This window comes from Rhinatrema bivittatum, chromosome 8, assembly GCF_901001135.1.
Source record: "Rhinatrema bivittatum chromosome 8, aRhiBiv1.1, whole genome shotgun sequence".
NCBI lineage: Eukaryota > Metazoa > Chordata > Amphibia > Gymnophiona > Rhinatrematidae > Rhinatrema > Rhinatrema bivittatum.
The window spans coordinates 140,305,713-140,329,991 of record NC_042622.1 but is presented as its reverse complement, the minus strand read 5'-3'; the positions used below and the strand labels follow the sequence as shown (position 1 = coordinate 140,329,991).

At 39.5% G+C, this 24,279-nt stretch overlaps 1 protein-coding gene across 9 annotated transcripts in view; it reads left to right on the top strand.

Annotated features, from left to right (window-relative positions):
* PNPLA7 (patatin like phospholipase domain containing 7) overlaps window positions 1–24,279 on the top strand; it is a 668,718-nt gene that overhangs the window by 303,361 nt on the left and 341,078 nt on the right. For all 9 annotated transcript variants that reach the window (XR_003858427.1, XM_029614471.1, XM_029614468.1 and 6 more), the window contains 2 exons: window positions 12,619–12,742; window positions 22,715–22,828. Coding sequence is in view for 8 of the 9 variants with exons in the window: in XM_029614471.1 (XP_029470331.1) it covers window positions 12,619–12,742; window positions 22,715–22,828 (238 nt within the window). In the remaining variant the exon portion in view is untranslated. The remainder of the gene's footprint in view (window positions 1–12,618; window positions 12,743–22,714; window positions 22,829–24,279) is intronic.

Genomic DNA, 24,279 nt, shown 5'->3' with positions numbered 1-24,279 from the left:
ACCTCAGACCTGGTGCGCACCTCAGCCAGGAGACTCTCGTCCATAGTGGCAGCCAGAAGACAGCTCTGGCTCCGAAGCTGGTCAGCCGACGCGTCCTCTAAGACGAGGCTCACGAGAATGCCCTTTAGATGATCACTTCTCTTTGGAAGTGACCTGGACAAACTAGCCGACAAATGGGGCGAGTCTCCAGTACCCTGTCTACCGGAGGACAGGAGCAAGAGGAACCAATGCCCCTCTCCCCAGGCACCCAAGGGCAGAGGATCCCAGCGATATAGACCATACAAAAATACTTACCAAGCCCCCCCCCTCCCGCCACACCAGCAAGGGGCAGTCCTTTTGGAACAGACACAACAAAGAGGAGCCAGCTCAGGACGAGGCCCCAGCCGCAACACGCAATGAGAATCAGCAAACCCATCTACAGGAAGAGATCATAGGGGGCAGGCTTGCCCTTTTCTACCAAAGATGGGTTGAGATAACGTCGGACAGTTGGGTCCTATCCATCGTCCGAGAGGGATACTACCTGGACTTCCACATCATCCCTCCGGACAAGTTTGTGATTTCTCCGTGCCACGACCCCTCCAAGAGGAAGGCAGTGGAAACTACACTATCAAAACTACTCGCCCTAAAGGCAATAACACTGGTGCCTCTGCACCAACAAAATTCGGGGCACTATTCCATCTACTTCATTGAGCCCAAGAAAGAGGGAACATTCCGGCCCATACTGGACCTCAAGACCGTCAATCTGTACCTGAAGGTAGCCCGCTTCCGCATGGAAACCCTGCGTGCATAAGGGCGGTACAACCGGGAGAATTCCTGACCTCCCTGGATCTGTCAGAAGCCTATCTCCACATAACGATCCATCGCATCCACCAGCATTTCCTACGCTTCGCGATATTGGGCCATCACTTTCAGTGCCAGGTCCTACCATTCGGGCTGGCTACGGCTCCCCGAACGTTCACCAAGATCTTGGTGGTATTGGCAGCAGCACTGAGGAAAGAGGGAATCCTCGTGCATCCATACCTGGATGATTGGCTGATCAGAGCGAAATCACCAGAGGGAAGCCAGCAAGCAACCACTGGAGTCAAGGAACTACTGCAGAACCTTGGGTGGGTTGTCAACACACCCAAGAGCCACCTGCAGCCCTCCCAATGCCTGGAATACCTGGAAGTCCGGTCGACACGAAAGGGAACAAAGTCACCCTTCCCCCTACAAGGAGAAGGAGACTGATAGAACAACTACGAGCATTGTTGAATTCCACTCTCCCCACGGCATGGGACTATCTCCAAGTCCTCGGACTCATGGCATCATCCATAGAAGTCGTCCCGTGGGCAAGGGAACCACATGCAGCCCCTACAACATTCCCTACTGTCTCGATGGAACCCGATGTCTCAAAACTACTCCGCCTCCCCTCCGGCTTCCAGCGAAGATTTGGAACCAGCTACAATGGTGGCTTCAAGAAGACCACCTGAGCGAGGGAATAAGCCTATCCCCACTGGAATGGACCTTGCTCACCACGGACGCAAGCCTGCGGGGATGGGGAGCCCACTGTCAGGAGCTAACGGCTCAAGGGCAATGGGATGAAGAAGAGTCGGCATGGAATATAAACCAACTGGAAGCCCGAGCAGTCAGACTAGCCTGCCTACGGTTCAGCTACAGACACTAACCCTAACCCTACATATTTATTTATTTATTTATTTATTTATTTTTAGATTTTTATATACCGGTGTTCCTATATGAAATAAAGATCACATCGGTTTACATTGAAACAGAACATGAAAATTGCCAAAAGGCATTACATAGAACAAGGTTATGAAACTTGGAACAGGGTACATAAGTTCAAAATTTAACAATAACGTTGTAACATTGATGACCAAAAGATAAAGGAAAGAAAAGAAAAAGACTTAAACAATTAAGTTGACAGGTCTTATTGAGCATAAAAATTATAACGTATAAGTGAGAAAGTCTCAAGTGTCCTGCAGCAAGAGATTAGATACCGAAGTAGGTAGTGGTATGGAAAATGGGGGTTTGTGAAGAAGATATGCTCTTGCTGGTTGGAGGGGAAAAAATGATGATCATGGTCCTGGAAAAGCTTGGCTAAAGAGCCAGGTTTTAAGGTTTTTTTTGAATGAAGAGTGGCAGAGCTCAAGCCGAATGTCTGGTGGGAGCGCATTCCATTGAATGGGGCCTGCTGTAGATATGGCACGTTTATGATGCGAGGATTTTGTTGAAGGTACATAGAGTGTGCCTTTATATGCTCCTCTGATGGGTCTAGAGGAGGAGTGAGGGCGTAGTTGGTTACATAAATGAAGAGGAGAGATATTGTGAATGGATTTATGAATTACGGTGAGTACTTTATATAGGATCCTTTGCTTTATAGGCAGCCAGTGGAGGAGCTTGAGAATGGGGGTGATGTGATCTCTTTTATTTGTATTGGTAAGGATTCTGGCTGCAGAGTTCTGTAGCATTTGGAGGGGTTTGATGGATGAATATGGAAGGCCAAAGAGAAGCGAATTGCAATAGTCGACTTTTGATAGAATAATGGCTTGTAGGACCATCCGAAAATCGTTGAAATAAAGAAGAGGCTTCAATTTTTTTAAGACTTGTAACTTATAAAAACAGTCTTTGGTGGTTGTGCTTATGAATTTTTTAAAATTGAGCTGATTGTCTAGCATGATACCTAGATCTCGAACATGTGGTGAGTGATTTAATATGGGAGTGGATGAGTTGAGTAGGTCAGCTGGGTTTAGAAGTTTGATGTTGTCTTGATTGATGATTAGGATCTCAGTTTTGTTATTGTTAAGAATGAGGCAAAGGCTGGAGAGAAGATGATTGATCTGTTGCAAACAATTGTTCCAGTGAGTCAAGGTTTTTTGTAAGGATTCTGAGATTGGGATGAGTATCTGGATGTCATCCGCGTAGAGATAGTGAGTTAGGTTTAGTTTAGTAAGTAGATGACATAGAGGTAAGAGGTAAATGTTGAAGAGGGTAGGGGAAAGGGAGGAACCCTGAGGGACCCCCCGGTTGGAAGGGATCGGTTGTGATTCTTTGTTGTTAATCTTTACTTTGAATTGTCTATTTGCTAGGAAGGATTTGAACCAGCTGAAGACTGTTCCTTTAATGCCTATATCTGCCAGACATTTTAATAGAGATGAATGGTTGACAGTGTCAAAGGCTGCAGAGAGATCTAGTAGTATCAAAAGATGTGGTTGTTTTTTGTCCATATTAGATAGAATAGAATCGGTAAGAGAGATAAGGAGAGATTCAGTGCTTAACAATTTCCGAAAGCCATACTGGGAAGATACAAGAATGTTGTTTTCTTCCAAATATTCAGATAGTTGTTTATTGACTATCTTTTCCATAAGTTTGGCGATCAATGGCAGATTAGCTATTGGGCGGAAGTTAGCTGGATCTGTGGTTGGAAGGTTAGGTTTTTTAAGTAGAGGTTTGAGAATGGCTAATTTAAGTTGATCAGGAACTAGACCCTGGGAGAGAGAGCAGTTAATGATGTCTGCAATTGGTTTTGATATGGAGTTTCTTATTGCGATGAGAAGGTTAGTAGGAATTGTGTCTAAGGGATGAGATGACGGTTTCATTTTTTTAAGTATGTTTTCTATCTCAAGTGCTGAAGTGGTCTCGAAAGTTTCCAGCGTTGTATTTAGTTGAGGTGAGGTAATGTGAGGGAATGGGGGATATGAAAAAGATGATGAGAAAGAGATAGTCAGTTTGTCAATTTTATCCTTAAAGTATTCTGCTAGTTCTGATGCTTTGTTGAGTGCTTGATCATCAGGAATGGTAGGAGGTGATGGTTTAGTGAGAGCTGAAACGTAGGAGAAAAGTGCTTTTGAATCAAATATGAAATGATGTATTTTTTTTGAGAAAAAATCTCTTTGTTCTCAGTATGGTGATCCTATAAGCATTGAGGGAGGTTTTATAAATAGCTAATGTTGTGGGGGATGGGTTTCTCCTCCAAGTGTGTTCTTTATTTCTTAGCTCTTGTTTAAGCAGCTTCAGTTCTGGGGTGAACCAGGGTTTCCTGTTGTCTGGCGAAGGTTGTACTACTTTTGTGATGGAAGGGCAGGTAATGTCTGCGATCTTTTTGGTGATGTTGCACCATGAGGTGGTGGCTGTAGATGCGTTGGAGAGATCGAGATGTAATAATTCATTAGTAAACTGATTGATGAGAAGGTCTGTAGAACAAGGTTTCCTGAATTGAATAGTGTTTTTTGGGAACGAAAGTGGAGGATGTTGTGAAAGCTTGAAGGTCGTGTTGATGATTTGATGGTCCGACCAAGGGACAGGTGAACATGTGATTGTATTTGTGTTTGAGATGCACTGATTAATGAAAATAAGGTCTAAAGTGTGACCTGCTTTGTGGGTAGGGGTTTTTATAATTTGTGTGAAGCCCATGTAGTTGAGAGCCGAGAGTAGGGTAACACAATTTGGGGATTGTGGTGAAGCATCGACATGTAAGTTGAAATCACCCAGTAAGATGGCAGGTTTGTCTGGGTTGAAGTATTTGGCAGAGAGTTCAATGACTGGTGAAGGGTCAGAATCTAAAGATCCTGGTGGAGCGTAGATTAGGCCAATTTGTAAATGATCAGATTTAAAGAAAGAGAGCTCTAATTTTGATGTGGTATATGAATGTTGTAAAGTTATTCTTAGACCTTTCTTGGCTGCGAGAAGCAGACCTCCTCCCTTTCTTTTGGGTCTAGGTATGGAGAAAAAATCATAAAGCTGAGTTGGTAGTTGATTTAACAGAGCTAAATCTGAAGGTTTAAACCACGTTTCTGGATTGCACAGATATCTGGGTTTACTTCAGTAAACCCAGATATGTAGGCTTCCCTTTATTTTTCTCATCAATTACCAAAAGTCCCATCTTATCCCGTCTCACGTACTTCAATTCATCAGAGCAGACTTGAACACCATCCTTTCAAGAGCTTTCCTACCCAAAGATCGGGCAGAAACACTCTCCCTATTGGCAAACTCGCTACACTCACAGAAACAAGCCACAGCTCATCAGTTTCTCACTTTACAAGTCCACATGGCCTCCACGGTACATGTCACTTCTATGGCAAGACTAGCCATGAGAATGACACAATGGACTTTAAGGTCACAATGGATACAAGCCATTCAACCACTGTCTTCTCCAATTCAAGTAACACACCAGCTATGTTCATCTCTCCTTTGGTGGGCAAACAGGGACAACTTGCGCAAGGGCCTACCCTTCCAACAACCAGTCCCACAGATAACTTTAACTACAGATGCATCCACTTTGGGTTGGGGAGCTCACATAGACAATCTCCAAACCCAGGGTACTTGGACAAAACTCGAAGCAACATTTCAAATCAATTTACTGGAACTTCGAGCTATATGTTTTGCTCTGCATGCATTCAAGGACTGCCTTTCACACAAGACTGTTCTGATTCAAACAGACAATGCAGTTGCCATGTGGTACCTGAACAAACAAGGAGGTACGGGCTTGTATGTCCTTTGTCAAGAAGCAGCACAGATTTGGGACTGGGCCCTGACACATTTCATGTTTCTCCAGGCCACTTATCTAGCGGGCATCCACAACATAGTTGCAAATCACCTCAGTCGTCAGTTCCAACCTCACGAGTGGTCCCTGGATCCCTTAGTAGCGACCAGGATATTTCAACTTTGGGGGCAACCAACAATAGACCTCTTTGCATCACACCTGAATCACAAAGTGGACAATTTCTGCTCTCTGCACAAGCAAACACCAGCCAGCCAAGGACGCCTTTGCTTGCCCTTGGAACTCAGGTCTTTTATATGCGTATCCTCCAATACCACTAATAACCAAAACTCTAGTGAAGCTACAACAGGACAAGGGGTCCATGATCCTAATAGGCCCACATTGGCCTCGACAAATGTGGTTTCCCATACTTCTCGACCTCTCAATTGCAGAGCCAATTCGCCTGGGTGTGGCTCCCACTCTCATAACTCAAGATCAGGGCAGATTTGCCATCCCAACCTTCAATCCCTATCTCTGACAGCATGGATGTTGAAAGCTTGATCTTACAACCACTCAATCTTTCCACTAATGTCTCTCAATTGCTTATAGCTTCACGTAAACCTTCCACATGGAAGAACTATTCTTCGAAATGGAAAAGATTTACTTTGTGGTGCGCACAAAAGGACATTGACCCTTTTCTTCTGCCCCACACCTTCTTTGCTAGACTACTTACGTCATCTTTCAGACTCTGGTCTCCAGACCTCATCTGAAAGAGTACACTTAAGTGCAATCTCTGCTTACCATAACAAGATGGGAGATGCACCCATATCCTTACAACCGCTTGTCAGTAGATTTATGAGAGGTTTAACTCATCTTAAACCACCAATATGGCCACCAGTCACAGAATGGGACCTTAATCTGGTGTTAACAAGGCTCATGCGTTCTGCTTTTGAACCCATGAATTCCTGTGATGTTAAATTTCTCTCATGGAAGACTATCTTCCTCAAAGCCATTACATCGCCTAGAAGGGTTAGTGAGCTACAAGCACTTGTCATGTACTTACCCTATACAAGACTCCTACATGACAGGGTGGTTCTACGTACACATCCAAAATTCCTCCCCAAGGTAGTTACGGAATTCCACTTGAACCATCCATAGTTTTGCCCACATTCTTCCCAAGGCCTCACTCTCACCAAGGTGAAAGGACTTTACATACCTTGGACTGTAAACGTATGCTAGCATATTACTTAGACTGCACTGCAGTCCACAGGAAATCCACTCAACTCTTTGTTTCTTTTGATCCAAACAAACCGGGTAATCCAGTGGGCAAACACACTCTCTCCAACTGGCTAGCAGATTGCATAGAATTCTGTTATGAAAAAGCAGGCCTTCCTCTCCAAGGGCGAGTAAAGGCGCATTCAGTAAGAGCAATGTCAACCTCAATAGCACACTATCGTTCAGTGCCAATACTTGACATATGTAAAGTGACAACATGGAGTTCTCTTCACACCTTTGCAGCTCATTACTGTTTGGACAAAGAAGGACGAAAAGATTCAGCCTATGGACAATCTGTCTTAAAGAATTGGTTTCCAGTATAATCCCAACTCCTTTTACATCCAACCTGATGTGATTTTATTTGCCTCATTTTTACCAACAATACTGCAATGTTGCTTCACTGCAAAATGACTCAGCCTATAGCTTGCTAATCACCCATATGTGAGGACTAGCATCCTGCTTGTCCTAGGATAAAGCAAAATTGCTTACCTTGTAATAGGTGTTATCCCAGGACAGCAGGATGTAGTCCTCACGAAACCCACCCGCCACCCCGCGGAGTTGGGTCAGATACGTTTTATTATTTTATTTTTGCTAAAGCTTATTGCAACATACGAGACTGAAGGGAGACCCCTGAGGCTGAGAATATAATGGCATTCTGGGCATGCTCAATGGGCTCAGTGTGCCAGTCAAATTTTCTAGAAACTTTGACAGAAAACTTTCCGTGATAGGGCTCCATCAGTGACGTCACCCATATGTGAGGACTACATCCTGCTGTCCTGGGATAACACCTATTACAAGGCAAGCAATTTTGCTGTCTTGGATCTTATGACGACTGTTAGCATTACCTAACAAATGAATGCAGGCTGGAATTCCTGAAATTTGACATTTCGAGGCACTATTATAGGGTATGCAGCTCATTGTAATAAAGAGCACAATGCAGAAATTATGCAACCGGAGAGAGAGAGAGATAGTGCTGCATTCCATATCTGGAATGGTTCATCAAGACCTTTATTTGACTCAATAAATTGAAATATTGTTACAATACACTGTTTAGCCATAGGGCTGGTAGAAGTATTTTTATGACATAAGACTTTTGGCCCAATACTTAGTGGTGTGGAAGAATATGTCATGGATCTTCACTATCAAAGTGAATCAAACAACCACTGGTACTCAGATTATTTTATAGCAATTTAAAAAATAATATAATGCTCTTTATTCTTCTAATGTCTCCATTGCTGATGGAAGGCAGGAAGCTTTTCTCTCCCACTTACATCATCTTTTGTTGCGCGAGGAAGATAAAAGATTTTTTGATTCTTCTATTTCAGTGAAAGAGATTCTTCTAGCTGTAAAGTCTTTCTTCTGGTAATGCCCTAGGACCTGATGACTTTTCTCTGGATTTTTTTGGGCTGTTATCCTCCAAACTTTGACCTTAATCATTCTTTTCACTCTTCTGGCAGAGCTGCTGGTAGTTTCTCAGAAGCTCTTATTGAACTACTGGAAAAGCCTGAAAAAATACCCTTTATTGGTACCGAAGAGACTGCAAAATTTATTCCAAGGTTTTGACTACATGACTAAATTGTTAGGTGATTTGATTCATCCAGATCAAACAGGATTTATGAAAGAATGATATAGCTTTGATAGCTCCCGGTTGTTTCATGATCTCATTCACATCGTCCAAGGACAGCATATCCGTGCTTTAACTATGTTGATAGATGCTGAAAAAGTATTCAATCGTGTCGAATGGGTCTGTATGTTTACAGTTCTGCCTTGGATGGGTTTGGGGATGATGTCATTAGATATATCAGAGCATTATACAGGTGCCCAAGATCACGACTTCTGGCAAAAAAAATACACTTTCTGAAAGTTTTGTATTGCATCATGGTATACAGCATGGCTGCCCTCTTTCTCCCCTATTTTTCATTTTATACTTAGAACCCCTTTTATTAGCTTTATGATAGAGAAATGGTATTTCAGGGATTTTCAACAAAGCTGTAAAGAGGTTGCTTATGCTGATGATTTGTTACTTTTTCTGTCTCACCCAGAGAATTCTATTCCTAGCCTCTTGAAGCTGATTGTGGACTTCTCTGTTTTTTCTGGTTATAAAGTTAACTGGGACAAAACTGAGGTTATGCCATTGAATAATTACTGTGTACAAACTATGGTCATGGGGGTGGACTGTAAATGGTCTTCTAGTAGTTCTAAATATCTAGGAATTTGGTTTTTCCCAAAACAGACTTAATGTTGAATGACCTTATTAGATGCATTTTGAAACTGGCTGAAGACGCTACCAAATGGTGGTGGTCTCATTTTGTCTTTTGGTAGGGGAGAATGGAATCCATTAAAATGGTTCTTGCTGCGCAAATCAATTATATCTTAAATATGTCTCTGTCCTGTTTCCCAAATCTTTTTATGCTCACTTAGATAGGGTTTTGATTACCTTTCTTTAGAAAAGAAAGCCTCCTCGTATTGCACTGAACAAACTAAAACTGATCAAAAAATGAGGATGTGGCTTCCCCGATTCTTTTTTGTATCATCAAGCATTTTTTATTTGATATGGGTTATTTCCATAGATGATTTAACCTTTACTCCACAATGGTGGTTTTTTGAGTGTAAGTTTAGTTACTCCTTTATTGTTGAGTCTGTTAATTGGTATGAAGCTCCCTAAATCTCTTAGCTAGATTCCACTAATAGTAGCTACCCACCTATTTTTTGGCTCATTTGATAACACATTACAGGGCAAATGGAACTCTAGCTTGCAAGTTTCATTGTGGCACAATCCTCCATTCATGATTAATAAATCAGTCATTAACTGGACAGTTTGGCAAGAACAGGGTATATGGACACTGGGATAAATGGACACAGACAGGCTCCTCTCTTTTAATACTTTGGCCTTAAAATATCTTCCCCATCTCAATATTATTGATGGCTCCAATTGCAAAATTGTTTTGCTCATAGCAAGATTTAGTTAGGTCTTCTCCTTGAAAATCCTGCTTTTTTAAATCCATTAGCTCCAAATTTTACTCTTTAGGTCATGAGGCTTCTTTATAAAGAAATACTTGCCTCCTTTTTCTCTAGATGGTTGGGACTAGAAAGGGTTTGGGAGAATGACCTTTCTATTGATCAGGATGACTTTAATTGGAATCAGTATTGGGTTGAGTATAGCGAAAACTTCACTTTCTGATAGTGTCACCCAATTTTTGTACTACATGCATCGTGTCACTAGAATGTTGTGAAAATGTTACAAACCTGGATTGCTATCCTATGGTACTTGTTGACAACGTGAATGTCAGGAAGGTACCCTGGAACATCTACTTTTTTTCTTGTGCTAAAATTCACCCCTTTTGGGTTCAAGTTGGGGATTATGTTAGCAAAATTCTTTCTTTGCAAATCCCTGTATACTTTCAGATTGTTGTTCTCCAATCTCAAGTACTACAGGAGTCCCTTTCAGCTTCTTGAAAGCTGCTAAATATTCTCCATGCCATAGCCTTACAGACAGTTTGAGCAATTAGAAAGTTTACAGTCTATTGAATGTTTTTGTGGTGGAACACAGTTTGTATGATTTACAAATATGAAATGGTAACTACTGGTAAATTTGGATGTAGGGCTAAACTTCATGTTATTTAGAAACCAGATAGGTACTTCTTGGCACTGTGAATGTTGTTTCTAAGCTCTGTTAATGTACATATGATTCAATGTATACATCTTTCTTTGTAATTTCTGTATGATCCACTTCCTCCTGTAAATTGTGGTTATTCTTGTATTTGTTCTTTTTTTATCTTCAATAAAAAGATTGAGCTCAAATAAAAGCTTCTCTATCTTCCTTTAAAACCTTAGTGCCAGCTACCTGGTTCCACTCTGGTTAAGGTGGAGCCCATCTTGTCAGACTAGGCTCCATCTACCCCAGAATGTTGCCTAGTTTCTAACAAATCTTAAACCCTCTTCCCTACACCATTGTCTCATCCACGCATTGAGAATCTGGAGCGTGGCCTGCCTCTGGGGTCCTATCCATGGACCAGAGAGCATTTCTGAGAATGTGACCCTGGAGTTTCTGGATATTAAGAGCCTGAATTTAGCATCCTCAACCTTCCTCCTGTACTTTCCTATGTTATTGGTACCCACATATACCACAATAGCCGGCTCCTCCCTAGCACTCCCTAAAATATAATCTAGGTGGTGCGTGAAGTCTGTTACCTTTGCATCAGGCAGCCAGTTTACCAAGTGGTCCTCATGCCCACCCAGCTATCTACTTTCCTAATGTTTGAATCACTCACTACAACAGCTGTCCTAACTCTTCCACCCTGGGCTCTGACCCCTGGAGATACATTCTCAATGCAGGAGGGAGGGCAGGACCTAGCTATAGGACATTAAGGTGTGATAGTCTCCTGCTAAATGACCTTGCTTCTCCAAAGCAGCACAAGGGCTGCTTGATTGGAGTTGGGACTGCTCTACTATGTCTCTGAAGGTCTCCCCTCTATTTCTATTTATTTATTTAATTCATCTTATTAACTGCTATTTCAATTTTTTTCAGTGCAGTTTTATTTATTTAAAAGTACTTATTTCTCACTCCTTCCACAGTTTGGGGTGGGGTACATGTAAGCTTAAATAATAAAATCAAGATATACAAATCGGGACATAGACATACAACATCAATAAGTAAACATAACCTGGAGCAAAGTTAGGGGGTACAGGAGAGGCATCAAAGCCTACTGGGCAGCTGACCTGAACAGAAAGGAGGATCTAACTGACTGCTGGAATAGATGCATTGAAAAGATGGGTGTTCAATGCTTTTTTGAATTTTTTAGGTTCCTTTAGACAGTGCATAGATGGAAGGAGTTCCTTAGCACTGGTCCAGCTATGGAAAGTTGCTGGTAAATGGGCTGAACAAGTAGGAGGGACATCCAGTAGAAATTGAGATGATGGTTGTAGGGTTTTGAACGGGGTGTGTACCTTGAGGGTAGAGCTGATCCAGGGAGAGGTGACATTAACAGGCTATGTATGATTATGGCCAACTGTAATGCAACAGCAAAACATACATATAATAAAAACAAACCATACATATTACAGAAAATATGAAATAAAACAATTTTAACACATTTTAAAACAAGTAAAATATTAAAGCACCTGTCTTCCAAAAATACATCATTTCATACAGGAAAAACGGATAGATTTAAAAAAAAAAAAAAAAAGCCTTCAATTTCTTCTGAAACTTTAAATTAGTTTCAGTATGTACTTCCATTGGTAAGGAATTCCAGGCAATTGATAATGCAAAGGAAAATGCTCTATTTTATATTTCTTGTAAGTAATTATCTGATGGCGAAGAATAACTAACAACCTTTCAGAGGCTGATCACAAGTAATGATTCGGGACCTACTTTTGCAGTTTTCCTGCTAGACCAAAGGAAAATAATGCTTTGTGTTAACACCAAACTTTAAACATTATCATATGTGGCTTATACTTGCTCCACATGTCAACCCGCACACTACTTGCAGAGCAGCATTCTAGACTAACTGCAAAACCCGAATGAGAAGCTTCTGAGTTCCAAAATATAAAGAATTACAATAGTCCAATCTGCTACATACTAGTGTCTGCACAACCAATCTAAAATCCACTTTAGGCAGGTATTCCTGAGATTAAGGAACTGTTTGTACTGGGTGCACACATACAGGGGTGGATTGGCCTAATGGGAGTTCAGGCATGCCCTGGTGGGCTGATCCAGCTTATCACGTGGTTAGTGTTGGTCTTGATGGCAGCCTTACAGAGTGAACACACATGATAATCTTTTGTGTACAGACAGCAGAGATGGGCTTTTGATTGCAGTTTTATCATGCAGAAGACATGCTGATTTATTTTCTATTAATTGTTCCTCACAGGCAGGGTGACAAATCAGACTGCACCTACATTGTGCTGAATGGTCGTCTTCGCTCTGTCATCAGATTGGAAGATGGCAAAAAGCAATTGACTGGGGAGTATGGACGAGGAAACCTTATTGGGGTGGTAAGAAAATGTATTCCATTTCTCTCCTTGTTCATATTTCAGTTATAATGACAGCAGAAAGCAAATGTAAAGACGTTTGACTTCCAGTCATGGGAAATTCCTTCTTGACTGACAGTAGGGTTTGAACTTGTGGCTGTATAGCAGTTCTATCTTCAGGAAGTGGTTGTCATATTTGCTGGGATCATCCTTTTTGTGACAGCAGTGTAGCAGTGATGTCTGCTTCTTCCAGCCCTTCAAGGGAAGTAAGATGGGTAAGGAAGAAAATCACCAGTTTTGTAAATATTAATTCAATAACAGAGGCAGAAGAGCTTTTTTTCCTGCTAGTACCTCATTTGAGGTCTGAGGCTTGAGAGAGCATTTGACATACTGTGGATGCTCTTGCTGTACTGTACAATTCGTGGATTGTCCTCCGTGTTGGTTTCATGGCATTTAAAAGGTCTGAGACAAGAGATGAGAGGAAGTTTGTAGGTATATGTGCGAAGGTTTGGAGGAGAAAAATTGATGCTGGGTACCACAGAGCCATGTGTAAAGAAACAAAGCTGGTGCTTGCAGGAGTGGTAGCAAGTCAAGCCAACTTGGATACTACAGAAACAAAAAAGGTAGATATATTCTTAAAAAGGAAAGATTATTAGATGCAAAGGTGAAAAGTGTGTGTATATTTTTTAATATATATTTATATTGTTATATGTTTGTAGTATTTACAAGACGTTTTATCCGAGGTATCTTAAAATAACAAAACAATCATGCTACAAAGGTACATAATACAATACTTCTGAAAATAATCAGGAAGGGGCCTCATGAGAAGATTAAAAAAAATGCCGTGCTTGGTACCATCGAGCCCGGCATTCTGTCTGGAACAATGGTCAGTCTTAAGTTGCCTGGAAATATTTGACAGAACCCAATGTGAATGTCTGTTGCTCTCACCAAGAATTAAAAGGTAAAGAAATCTAACTGTAGTGGGCTAATAATTATTTATGAACCTGTCTGCCAGAAACTTGCCCAAATCTTTTTTTTAAACTCAGCTTGACTATATTTTCTTGCAACAAGTTCCATAGCTTAATTGTGCATTTACTGAAAAAACACTTTGTTTTAAAGCTGATATTAGTTTAATGGATTGTTTGATGGAGTAAATAACCATTCCACCACACTCGATTTTATAGACTTCTTTCATATCCCTTCTCGGTTGTCTCTTTTTCAAGCTCAAGAGCCCTAACCTGCTTAGCCTTTTCTTCATAAGGGAGCCGTTCAGTACCCTTTATCATTTTTGTTGCCCAGTTTGGTTATATCTTTTGAGATGGGATGACCAGAACTGAACACAAAACTCAGTGTGGTTGCAACATGTATTGGTATAGAGGTTGTATTATATCCCAGCTGGGAGGGTGCTCGTGTGTGTCTGTTTATAAACAAACATACATTGAGAACAAGGAGGACCTTGAGAGACTGGAAGATTGGGCTTCCAAATGGCAGATGAAATTTAATGTGGAAAAGTGCAAAGTGATGGTCCAAGAAAACAGCACAGAAGTTGGTTAATTAAAGCCAGGAGGCAAGCAAACGATGAGATTGACCAAATGTGTAAAATACTTTATTAAAATCCTTTGTTAAAATGTCTACCAATTTAAAGAGATATGCAAAATTGGCCAAATTAATGTCAACACAGATGCCCGACTCTGGCCAAGTTTCGCCCTTTAGGGGGCCTGCATCAGGGGCTGTAAAATAATAAACAATTCCTTATTCAAAAGTAATGTAAAAATGATAAATGCACAATCTGCACATATGTATTCATTGTATATACATATAAAAATATATTAAAATATATATAAAAATGTAATAAATTACAAAACATCTTATAACACCTTACCAATATAACTACATCATGTTGTAATATAATTCAAAATATTAAAGATTTTAATATCATTTGAATAGTTTGCATGCCTATATATTATACATATTTCTCATATATTAGCTTGTCACCATTATTTTTACCGATCTTCTTAGGAGGTGGAATATTTCAATTTTGAACAAATCACTACCTTGATTGTAAACATAAGAAGTTATACCAAAAAAAGTATTCATGTTGATTAATGAATATAATTAAAAATTAAAATAAAAAATACAAATTAAATGTCATGGTGCTTGATTTCATGTTTATAAATTTCATATTAAAATGAAGCACATGATCCCAGAATGAATTGTCAAATTAAAAATAACCCGACATCCATAATTGGCCAATGTACTTTAAAAGACGCTCCAGAATAAACTTTTTGTGAATATAAAAACAAATAAAATTGCTTAAATAAGCTTTGTTCACGTTCTTATTTATTTATTTAAAAACTTTTCTATACCGTTGCTAAGTTTAAATACCATCCTAACGGTTTACATGTAGGCACATATTTAATGTAGGTGAAAGTGTACTATAGTACATTCTAACAGGTGCCGTCAAAGGTTCGGTTACAATATATCATTAGCCATAGTTATTTAGCAAAGTAGTTCATGACCAATTGTACCAAGGTACTTACACGGGTAGTTTTATCACACATAGTTTTATAGTTAAGCTTATTGTGGTGTAGAGTTCTAAGTACCCTGGGTCGGTGCCTTTCTGTCTTTTCCCGAATAATTTCTCTCTATTCTCTTGTCTCTTTGTAAAATGCTTGTTTAAAAAGCCATGTTTTTAAACTTTTGAGTACTTTTGTTCTAATTTTGATACATGCAATGAATTTCAAACACTTTTGTGTTCCCCGGTTGTGAATGTTTCACGCAGAGTGCTTAATAATTTTTTTAAAAAGGTAAAGATTCTGAAACTAAAATAAATTTTAAAACGTTCCCATAGTATTCCCTTAATATTAGTAATAGTGTGCTGCAGCAGTCAAAAAAGCAGACAGAATATTAGGAATTATTAGGAATGGAATGGTTAATAAAATGGAAAATGTCATAATGCCTCTGTATCGCTCCATGGTGAGACCGCACCTTGAATACTGTGTACAATTCTGGTCGCCGAATCTCAAAAAAGATATAGTTGTGATGGAGAAGGTATAGAGAAAGGCAACCAAAATGATAAATGGGATGGAACAGCTCCCCTAAGAGGAAAGGCTGAAAAGATTAGGGCTGTTCAGCTTGGAGAAGAGACAGGTGAGTGGGGATATGATAGAGGTTTTTAAGATGCAATGGGTTTCCCCCATCTTTATTTTCATCAGTTGTATCTCTAACACTCAGCACGCATAATATTCTTTCAAAGTAATATAGATCAGAGGTTCTTTAATAAAAGGAAAATAAATTATTAAAACCATCCCTTAAAGTCTTAGCTAATGGTAACAATGATTTACCTTAAAGTCTTTACAACCTAGCACATCATTGTCTAAAGGAAACCTGAAAAATGTCGGCATTTTTTAAAACGGGGTAGAATGGTGCCAAAATTTACCCCACTTCATTTCCTGCTGGAGTCTTGTCAGGCTAATGATTGACATATATCAATCCAAGGTGTCATACACACCAGCGCAAAGGACGAACGTGCTGAAAAAACAAACTACTTCACCTCTATTTATCTATTCGACTTTAATAATCACAAGAACACTTCCTATGTTTTTATTGCATAAGACTAAATAATTCCTTTTAACCATTGCGCAGAAAATTATTGTATAAATAAACTATCACAGAATTAGTGCAGACGGGTGTGATTAAGAAACAAATAATGAATCAAGGATACTAAAAATAAAAATAGAAATAAAATTGGTGTTAAATAATGTAGCATAAGCACCACGAATTACACTTTTTTTTTTTTTACATGAGAAAAAAAAAGATTCATATTTAACTTGAAAGTAAGAAGGGTTTAATGGATAAATGCCGCCTTATGTAGGCTTCCCTTTATTTTTCTTGAAATGTGAATTATTTCCTTTTCTAATGTTTGGTCAACCACAGTACCACACCATGGCTGGCTAACACTCAGACCAGGATGCTGCTGCAACTCTTTCTCTAGGCACATGTGCATGCACTTCACTGTTGTAAAGGCCCCACGGCAGGAGCTTCAACACTGCGCCTTCCAATGATGTCACCTCCCGGGATCTTTAAAATGCCAGCTATTTAGCAAGTCGCCGCCTCAGCAGCAGGTCTTCATGCATTGCAGTGCATATTGCTCGTGATCTGTTCCTTGCCTTGCTCCTTGTCTCACCATATGTAGTCCTGTCCTGCTTGTTTTGCTCCTTGCTGAGTCCTATTCCTTCCGAGCTTAGGTCCTTGTCTTGTGTCTGACCTAGCCTTGCCTTGTCTCCTCCTAGGTTCGCTCCTGTCTCTCCTGCCTCAGTCCCTGTCTTATCTCCCTCTGGTGCTCATTTCATCTCTCCGTGGTTTCCTCAGATTGATTCCTGGTGTCTTCACCTCTGCCTGGACCCTGACTCTGCCTGATTGCCACCTGCATTGACCCTTGCTTGAACTCCAATGCCGTTTACCTTCTGCTTGCCCTGATCTGTGGATCATTTTTCCTGCTGTGGACCTTTGTCTATGTCCTGCTAGCCTCAGAACCTAAGAGCTCAACCTATGGGGGAATAGGTTAGTATAGGTGAAGCTGCTCCTATCCAAGCCAGTAGTGGGTTTGCCTGCTGTGGTTTGCCCAATATTAGAAAAGGAAATAATTCAAATTGTTGCACTAATTCACATTAGAAAAGGAAATAATTCACTACTCAAACCTTGTTTTTATTAATGAGTTTGTAACCGTACTTAATTGGCACCTGTTAGAATGTACGATAACCTACCTATATATACTTTATTTTGTGCCTATTTGTAAACCGTTGCGATGGTACATAACTTAGTGACAGTATAGAAAAGTTTTTAAATAAATGAATAAATAACTCCCCATTTTCATTGTACTGACTACTTGATATATCTCTGGGCATGATGTTTTGACTATGTAATATAGTTCTGGGCACGATGTACCCACTAGTTTTCTCCGCTGTAGGTCAATGTTGTTTACTCTCACAAGCTGCAATCGGCCCTACTCCCCGTTTTCTCTGTACTGACTACTTGATATAGTTAACTGTTTGTTTATTTGCTCATTTGTTTACTTGTTTTTCGGGACCATTCCATAACTTACTAGAATAGTCTCCCTTATCCCAGTTTCTTGTATCCCTTGTTCCATGTACCGCCTGCGAGCGAATTTCTTTTGATTTATTTCAATGTTTCAGTGTAAACCGATGTGATTTGTATGTCATACAGGAACACCGGTATATAAAAATTAAAAATAAATAAATTTCAAGAAAAATAAAGGGAAGCCTACATAAGGAGGGCAATAATTGCTAGCTTTAACCTCTTCAGGTAAAAGCTAAAATTAAATATTGATGTTATTCAGAAAACATTTTTTTAAAGGTGGAATATACATTTTTAAATAATATAAAATATGGTAAAAAAAATGATCAGGTTAAGTTTTTATGACAGTTGGGCCTGCTGCCTCTTCACTTTGTTCCTTTTTAGTCTATATCAAAATATGAAAGTATTGCCTGCATGTCTTGTCTGTGGCTCTGTTTCTTTCAGCCTTTTTCTTCTTCGCAGTACTCGGTTCTCTCTTGCTTACTCTTGGTCTTGCCTTTCCTTGTTCACTCTTTCTCCCTAATGCTCCTCTACCCCTGTGCTGCAGTCTGATATGGCTCTGCCCAATACTCGATTATTTTGAGTTGCATGGTGCCCGTATCGCTCATGCCTCTTGGTGATCAGCATGAGAACAGTACAGGAACCTGGGAACTGCACGGCTCAAGCTTCCTGAGAGCAGTGCAGAGCTGTGAGTGGGCAGCACATTGCTGAGTCAGACATGACGATATTTCCTATCCCCTGCAGCGACTGTGAGGCAGGGATGTGATCCAGTCACTGGCATGCCATAACATGATAATGCGTTGCAATCCCAATTTTAAAAAAGATTGCGTTAGGAAAACAAAACAGAGCACCTTATTTTAAGACACTTAACCATAAATACCAAGAGAGACAGAAGACTGCAATTTGGTTGGAAACTTGGAGCACATTCTCAGCTCCAGCTGCTTTATCATCTGAAAATGTAGAACAATATATTGAAATGTTAGCTGCCTTGCTCTATGAAAAATGTGAATACAGTCCATGATGATTTGATTTAGGTTGAGTCTACAAGCATGCCAAACTCTGGAATAAGTCCTGAAAAAAGTTAGGATACTGGGGATTTAGTTCTCCAATAACTGCATATTAGTGTTTGGTTAAAAATGATGGTAAAGCAAGTTGGACACTCAACCTGGAAACTGATCCACATTTTCCCTACCTTTTGTCCTTTGGCGTCTGCTGTTTTCCTTCCTCTCTTTTTTTCTATCTTCTGTGTAGCTGACGACATTGTAGTGTACTGAGTGGGTTTTGAAACATCTGTTTTCTTAGTTTTGGTTAATAAGAAGTTGAATATTATAGTATTTTATCTTTTCATATTCTATGGGTGATGTATCTTTCATTTATAGACCCTGTAGTACAAAATAGGCAAGCAAACCATCACATATGACAAACACTTAAAAACCTATCAAAATCAGGTTTTGACACCCCCCCCCCCCTCCATATCTAGCTGCCTGGCTGATTGAAAGCAATTTAGGGAAAGGTGGATTTTAACAGCCTCCTGAAATGGAGCAGATCATTCTTTGCCCTTATTTTGTCTGGTAATTCACAGGGAACTATAGTCTGATCACATTCTATGCTAATTTCTTATCTTTTCTTTTTTGTATAATCTCATTAGGATTTTTCGGCTACTCTCTATTTGTTGTAATTTGTATGAATGGATGAATATATGTTTACTAGTTTGTTTATTATATATTCTATTGTCATTACTACATATTTGTTTGTCCATGCATTCCCATACAAAGTTGATTCTTTATATATTGTGAAATCTCATAAATTAAAAATAATTTGAGTTTTTGCCTCTATGCCCAACTTCATTTCAAATTCTCTCTTTGCCTGTCTTATCAATGTTTTACATTTATTTTGCCAATGCTTATGCTTTTTCCTATTCTCTTCAGATGGATCCTTCTTCCAATTTTTGAAGGAATTTTTTGGGGGGCTAAAATTGCCTCTTTCACCTCCCCTTTTAACCATGCCAGTAATCGTTTGACCTTCCTTCCAACTCTCTTAATTTTTTATTTTTTATTTATTATTTTGCTATACCGGCTTTCATGACAGGAATCGCATCAAACCAGTTTACATTTAACAAAAATCTGGACTGTGTCCCTAAGATGGTATTTTTAAACAATGTCTACACCTGTTGAACACTCTTAACCTTTGGAGCTGCACCTTTCAGGTTTTTTTCTAAATATTTTCATTTTCTCAAAGTTTTCCTTTTGAAAGTTTAGTGTTAGAGCTGTAGATTTACATATTTGTTCCCCTTTCAGTCAATAGTGCAAATTTGATCATGTTATGATCACTATTGCCAAGTGGCCCCACCATAGTTACTTTTTCTCCCCATATCCTGTGTTCCACTAAGAACCAATTGCTCTATGAAGCAGTCAGGTATTTCATCTAGGATCTTTACCTCTCTAGCATGTCCTGATGCTACATTTACCCAATCAGTATTGAAATAATTGAAATTTCCCATTATTATTGCACTACCAAATTGGTTAGCTTCCCTGATTTATCTTAGCATTTCATCATCCGTCTCATCATGTTGGCCAGGTGGACAGTAGTATATTCATATCGCTATATTCTTACCCAACATACACTGGCTTTCTACCGATAAAGATTCTACTGTGCATTTAGTCTCTTGTATGATCTTTATCCTGTTGGACTCTATGCCCTCTCAGACATAAAGCACCCGCCCCCCCCCACCACCAAGTTGATCTTTCCTATCATTGCAATATAATTTGTACCCTGTTATAGCACTGTCCTATTGGTTATCCTCCTTCCACCAGTTCTCTGATATTCCAGTTATGTCTCTCTCATCGTTCACTGCTATACACTCTAACACTCCCCTCTTACTTCTTAGAATTTTGGCATTGGCATATAGACTTTTCAAAGTTTATTTTTTGTTTGTATTAGCAATCTGCTTTTCAGTTCTTAGGGATAATTTGAAATCCTTAACTCAGAGGTGATTCTTTACTTATATGCACATGGACTACCTTTGCATTTATTGGAACCTCTCTGTTGGGATGGCTTAACTCTCCTGCTTTATTAGTATCCTTCGAAGATACCTTCCTCCGAATCATGCACTGCGAGTGACCTTCGACTTTCCCCTTTGCTCTTGTATAAAAGCTGCTCTATCTCCTTTTTAAAAGCACTAGCAGCTTGGTTCCATCCTGGTTAAGGTGGAGCCCGTCCTTTCGGAAAAGGCTTCGCCTTCCCCAAAATACACAAAACTGAATCCCTCTTCCCTGCACCGTCGTCTCATCCACATATTGAGACTCTGAGCTCTGCCTGCCTCTGGGGACCTGCACGTGGAACAGAGAGCATTTCAAAGACTTCTACCCTGAACGTTCTGGATTTCAGCTTTCTACCTAAAATCCTAAATTTGTCTTCCAGATCCTCCCTCCCACATTCTTCTATATCGTTGGTGCTGACATGTGCTATGACAGCTATCTCCTTCCCAGCACTGTTGAAAATTCTATCTAGGTGATGCGTGAGATCCTCCACCTTCGCACCAAGCAAGTTACAAGGCGGCCCTTATGTCCATCAGCCACCCATTTATGTTTCTAATAATCAAATCACCAACTATGATGTCCGACCTAACCCTTCGCTCCTGGGCAGTAGCCCTGAGAGACTTTTCCTTGGTGCAAGAGGACAATGCATGGTGGCTATTTGGCGGTTTTTTTCTGCTATGCTTGGCAAATTACATGATTAAGTTTTTTGGACTGCTGTTTAACTCATGATATGTTTTAATTGCAAAATAACCCAAAAAAAACCCCACAAAAAATATTTGGCATATAGCCACATCTATGATTATATATAGTGTGTGGGAGATAGCAAAAGTGTCCAACATTTTCTCTGATGATGTCTATTATGATGGTCTATTTAATATAATTGCAGTAGATTGAGGAGGAGGTTTAATAGTGCATAGTATTTAATTTATGGCATCAAACCTCAACTGGAGGAAGCTTATTGAGGCAGAAGTATAAATACTGGCATAAATTATAAATAGTATAAACTCTTGTAGGTGACTACAAGTTATAACATAATTAAACAGGTATAAACAGGCCTGATATAGGGATCCTAAGGAGAAACAGACCATTTACTAAGAAGACATTAATACATTGAGAATGGATATTATTTAAAGTTATAGATTATTGGATTTTGTGTCTTTTCGTGAAGTTACTGTGCATTTTTTATGTATTGATATTGCACCATTACTGTACACTGTACTGTCATTTACCAGATGAAGGTATTTGATCTGACCCCCTGATGTCCTTAACGTCTGAGCACAGAAACGTTATGGAAACAGAGAATGAGCAAAGATTGAACACAATGATGATCCTCATTTGTGTGTTGTGAAATAAAGATGAAACTGAAATGCTTTACGGCACTGGCCGTTATCCACTGATCTACGCTGTTAACTGACTACATTTGTATAATAAGTGACATTGAAAATATGTGCATTCACAGGTTGCAGGACTTCTTGTGTATGATTAGAGACCTTTGTTTTCAGTTTTAGTTTTCCTGGGAATTTCAGTGTTTATTACAACAATAACAAAAATGGGAGAAATCATTGGGAAAAAAAGATTCTGCATTTTCTAGATAGATATTTTTGTTCTTGTAATAAACACTGATAAATTCCAGGGGAAAATAAAAACTGCAAACTAAGGTCCCTATGTATGATTTAACATGGAATCTGTATTAATTGTGACATAAGCCAGTAAAATGTAATTATTTGTGAGCTTCCTTATATTTTGCACTGACTTGCAAGTGAAATTCTTGATCACACTTTTTTAGTGAAATTTTCCTTCCTTCCTATGATCCATTTTAATTGGGAATTTGTTTAGTGTTTTTGTCTTCATCTTATTACAGGTGGAGGCTTTAACACATCAACCCCGGGCTACAACTGTGCACGCTGTGCGAGATTCTGAGCTGGCCAAGTTACCTGAAGGAGCATTGACATTTATCAAACGCAGATACCCCCAGGTGAGAAAGGCAAAACTGAACTTTATCCTGCCTAAGATTGTGACTCCTTCATTCAGTGGTCGTGGCATGTTACACTCCTAGCAATGGGGTGAACACCCAGAACCTGGCAAACTTAATATGAATCAAAGGGATGTAGTTGGCTCATTCTTGATAAATACAGCCTGTCCTCAAATATACAGTGATCACACCTTGCTCTAAGAAGTAATACTGTCATCCAGAAACATTCCTGTTTTTGGGGTGTTGTGCTGCTAGAGATATTCTGAATGTTGGCTTATACTTGACTGCTTATTACCTTGTCCTCCCATGAGGAGAGAGCTGAGAAACATGTCATTTTGGCCTAAGCATGAACATGCAGAAACCTTTTAGGCCAAGTCATCTTTAGATCCATAAATTCCACAATTCCCACTCAGAACCTGAAATCAGAAAGTTACATTGGAAGTAATAATTGCCTTTCTGGTCTCATATTTGTAGAATTTCTGAGCCACATAAATTAAATATCTGGAAATATTTGGCCCCTGACATTTTTTCTTTTTGCTGTTAGAAAAACATTTGGGCCATCATGGGGGGTATTTGGCTCTGTTCTGCGTAGATTGCTTCTTCAACATAAATTCTCACAAAGAGAAGGAAAGGGGGGGGGGGGGTAAGATAAATGATGGAATCAGTAAAAACTTGTATCACATCATGATCCTGCTGCTGCTTTAAATCTAAATGGAGGTTGATGAGAAACTTTTTTTTCAAAAAAATTAACATTGACTATTGAACAACAGACTGTTTGGGGTACTGCTAAAATTCAGGTATGCACATTTTGAAATCCATTCACTCCAACTCAGACCATTTCCAGCTATTAGTTGTCAGTTGAAAATGGCAGCTGTAAGGCCCTCTAATAGCTGTGGAACATCCAACTTTAAGGGTCACTATAATGACCTAAACCTAGGGACCTTGAATAAATTTCTGAAAAAAGAACAAATAAAGATGATTTCTCTGGGCACCATAATTCCACTTTTAAATGGAGAAAACCTGGCTATGTTCACTAGATTTAAAAAAGGCTTACAGCCATATACAGAAGTAGCTTACAAGTTGGGTTATCTCAGATTCGTAGTAGGGGCATTTCACCTCCAGTTATCGCATATTGCCCTTTGACTTTGTATCCGCTCTGAATGTTTTCACCAGATGCTTAGCTGTTCTTGTGACTTATCTACACAAACTGGAGATTCTTAAGTTTTCCTGTTTGGATGATTGACCAATCAAGAGCACATTTCAGCTGGAAGCCAACAAATCCATATGAGAAAAAGGTATTGAAGAGATACTTATTCCAGAAACATTCTTTGAGAGTGATTCAGAGGAATTGAAGCAAATCATTGTGAACCAGAAAGATGTAAAAGAGCAAACTAACAGACTAGAGACTAGGAAATCATCAGCAACAGTATACACCACAGAATTCTGAAATAACG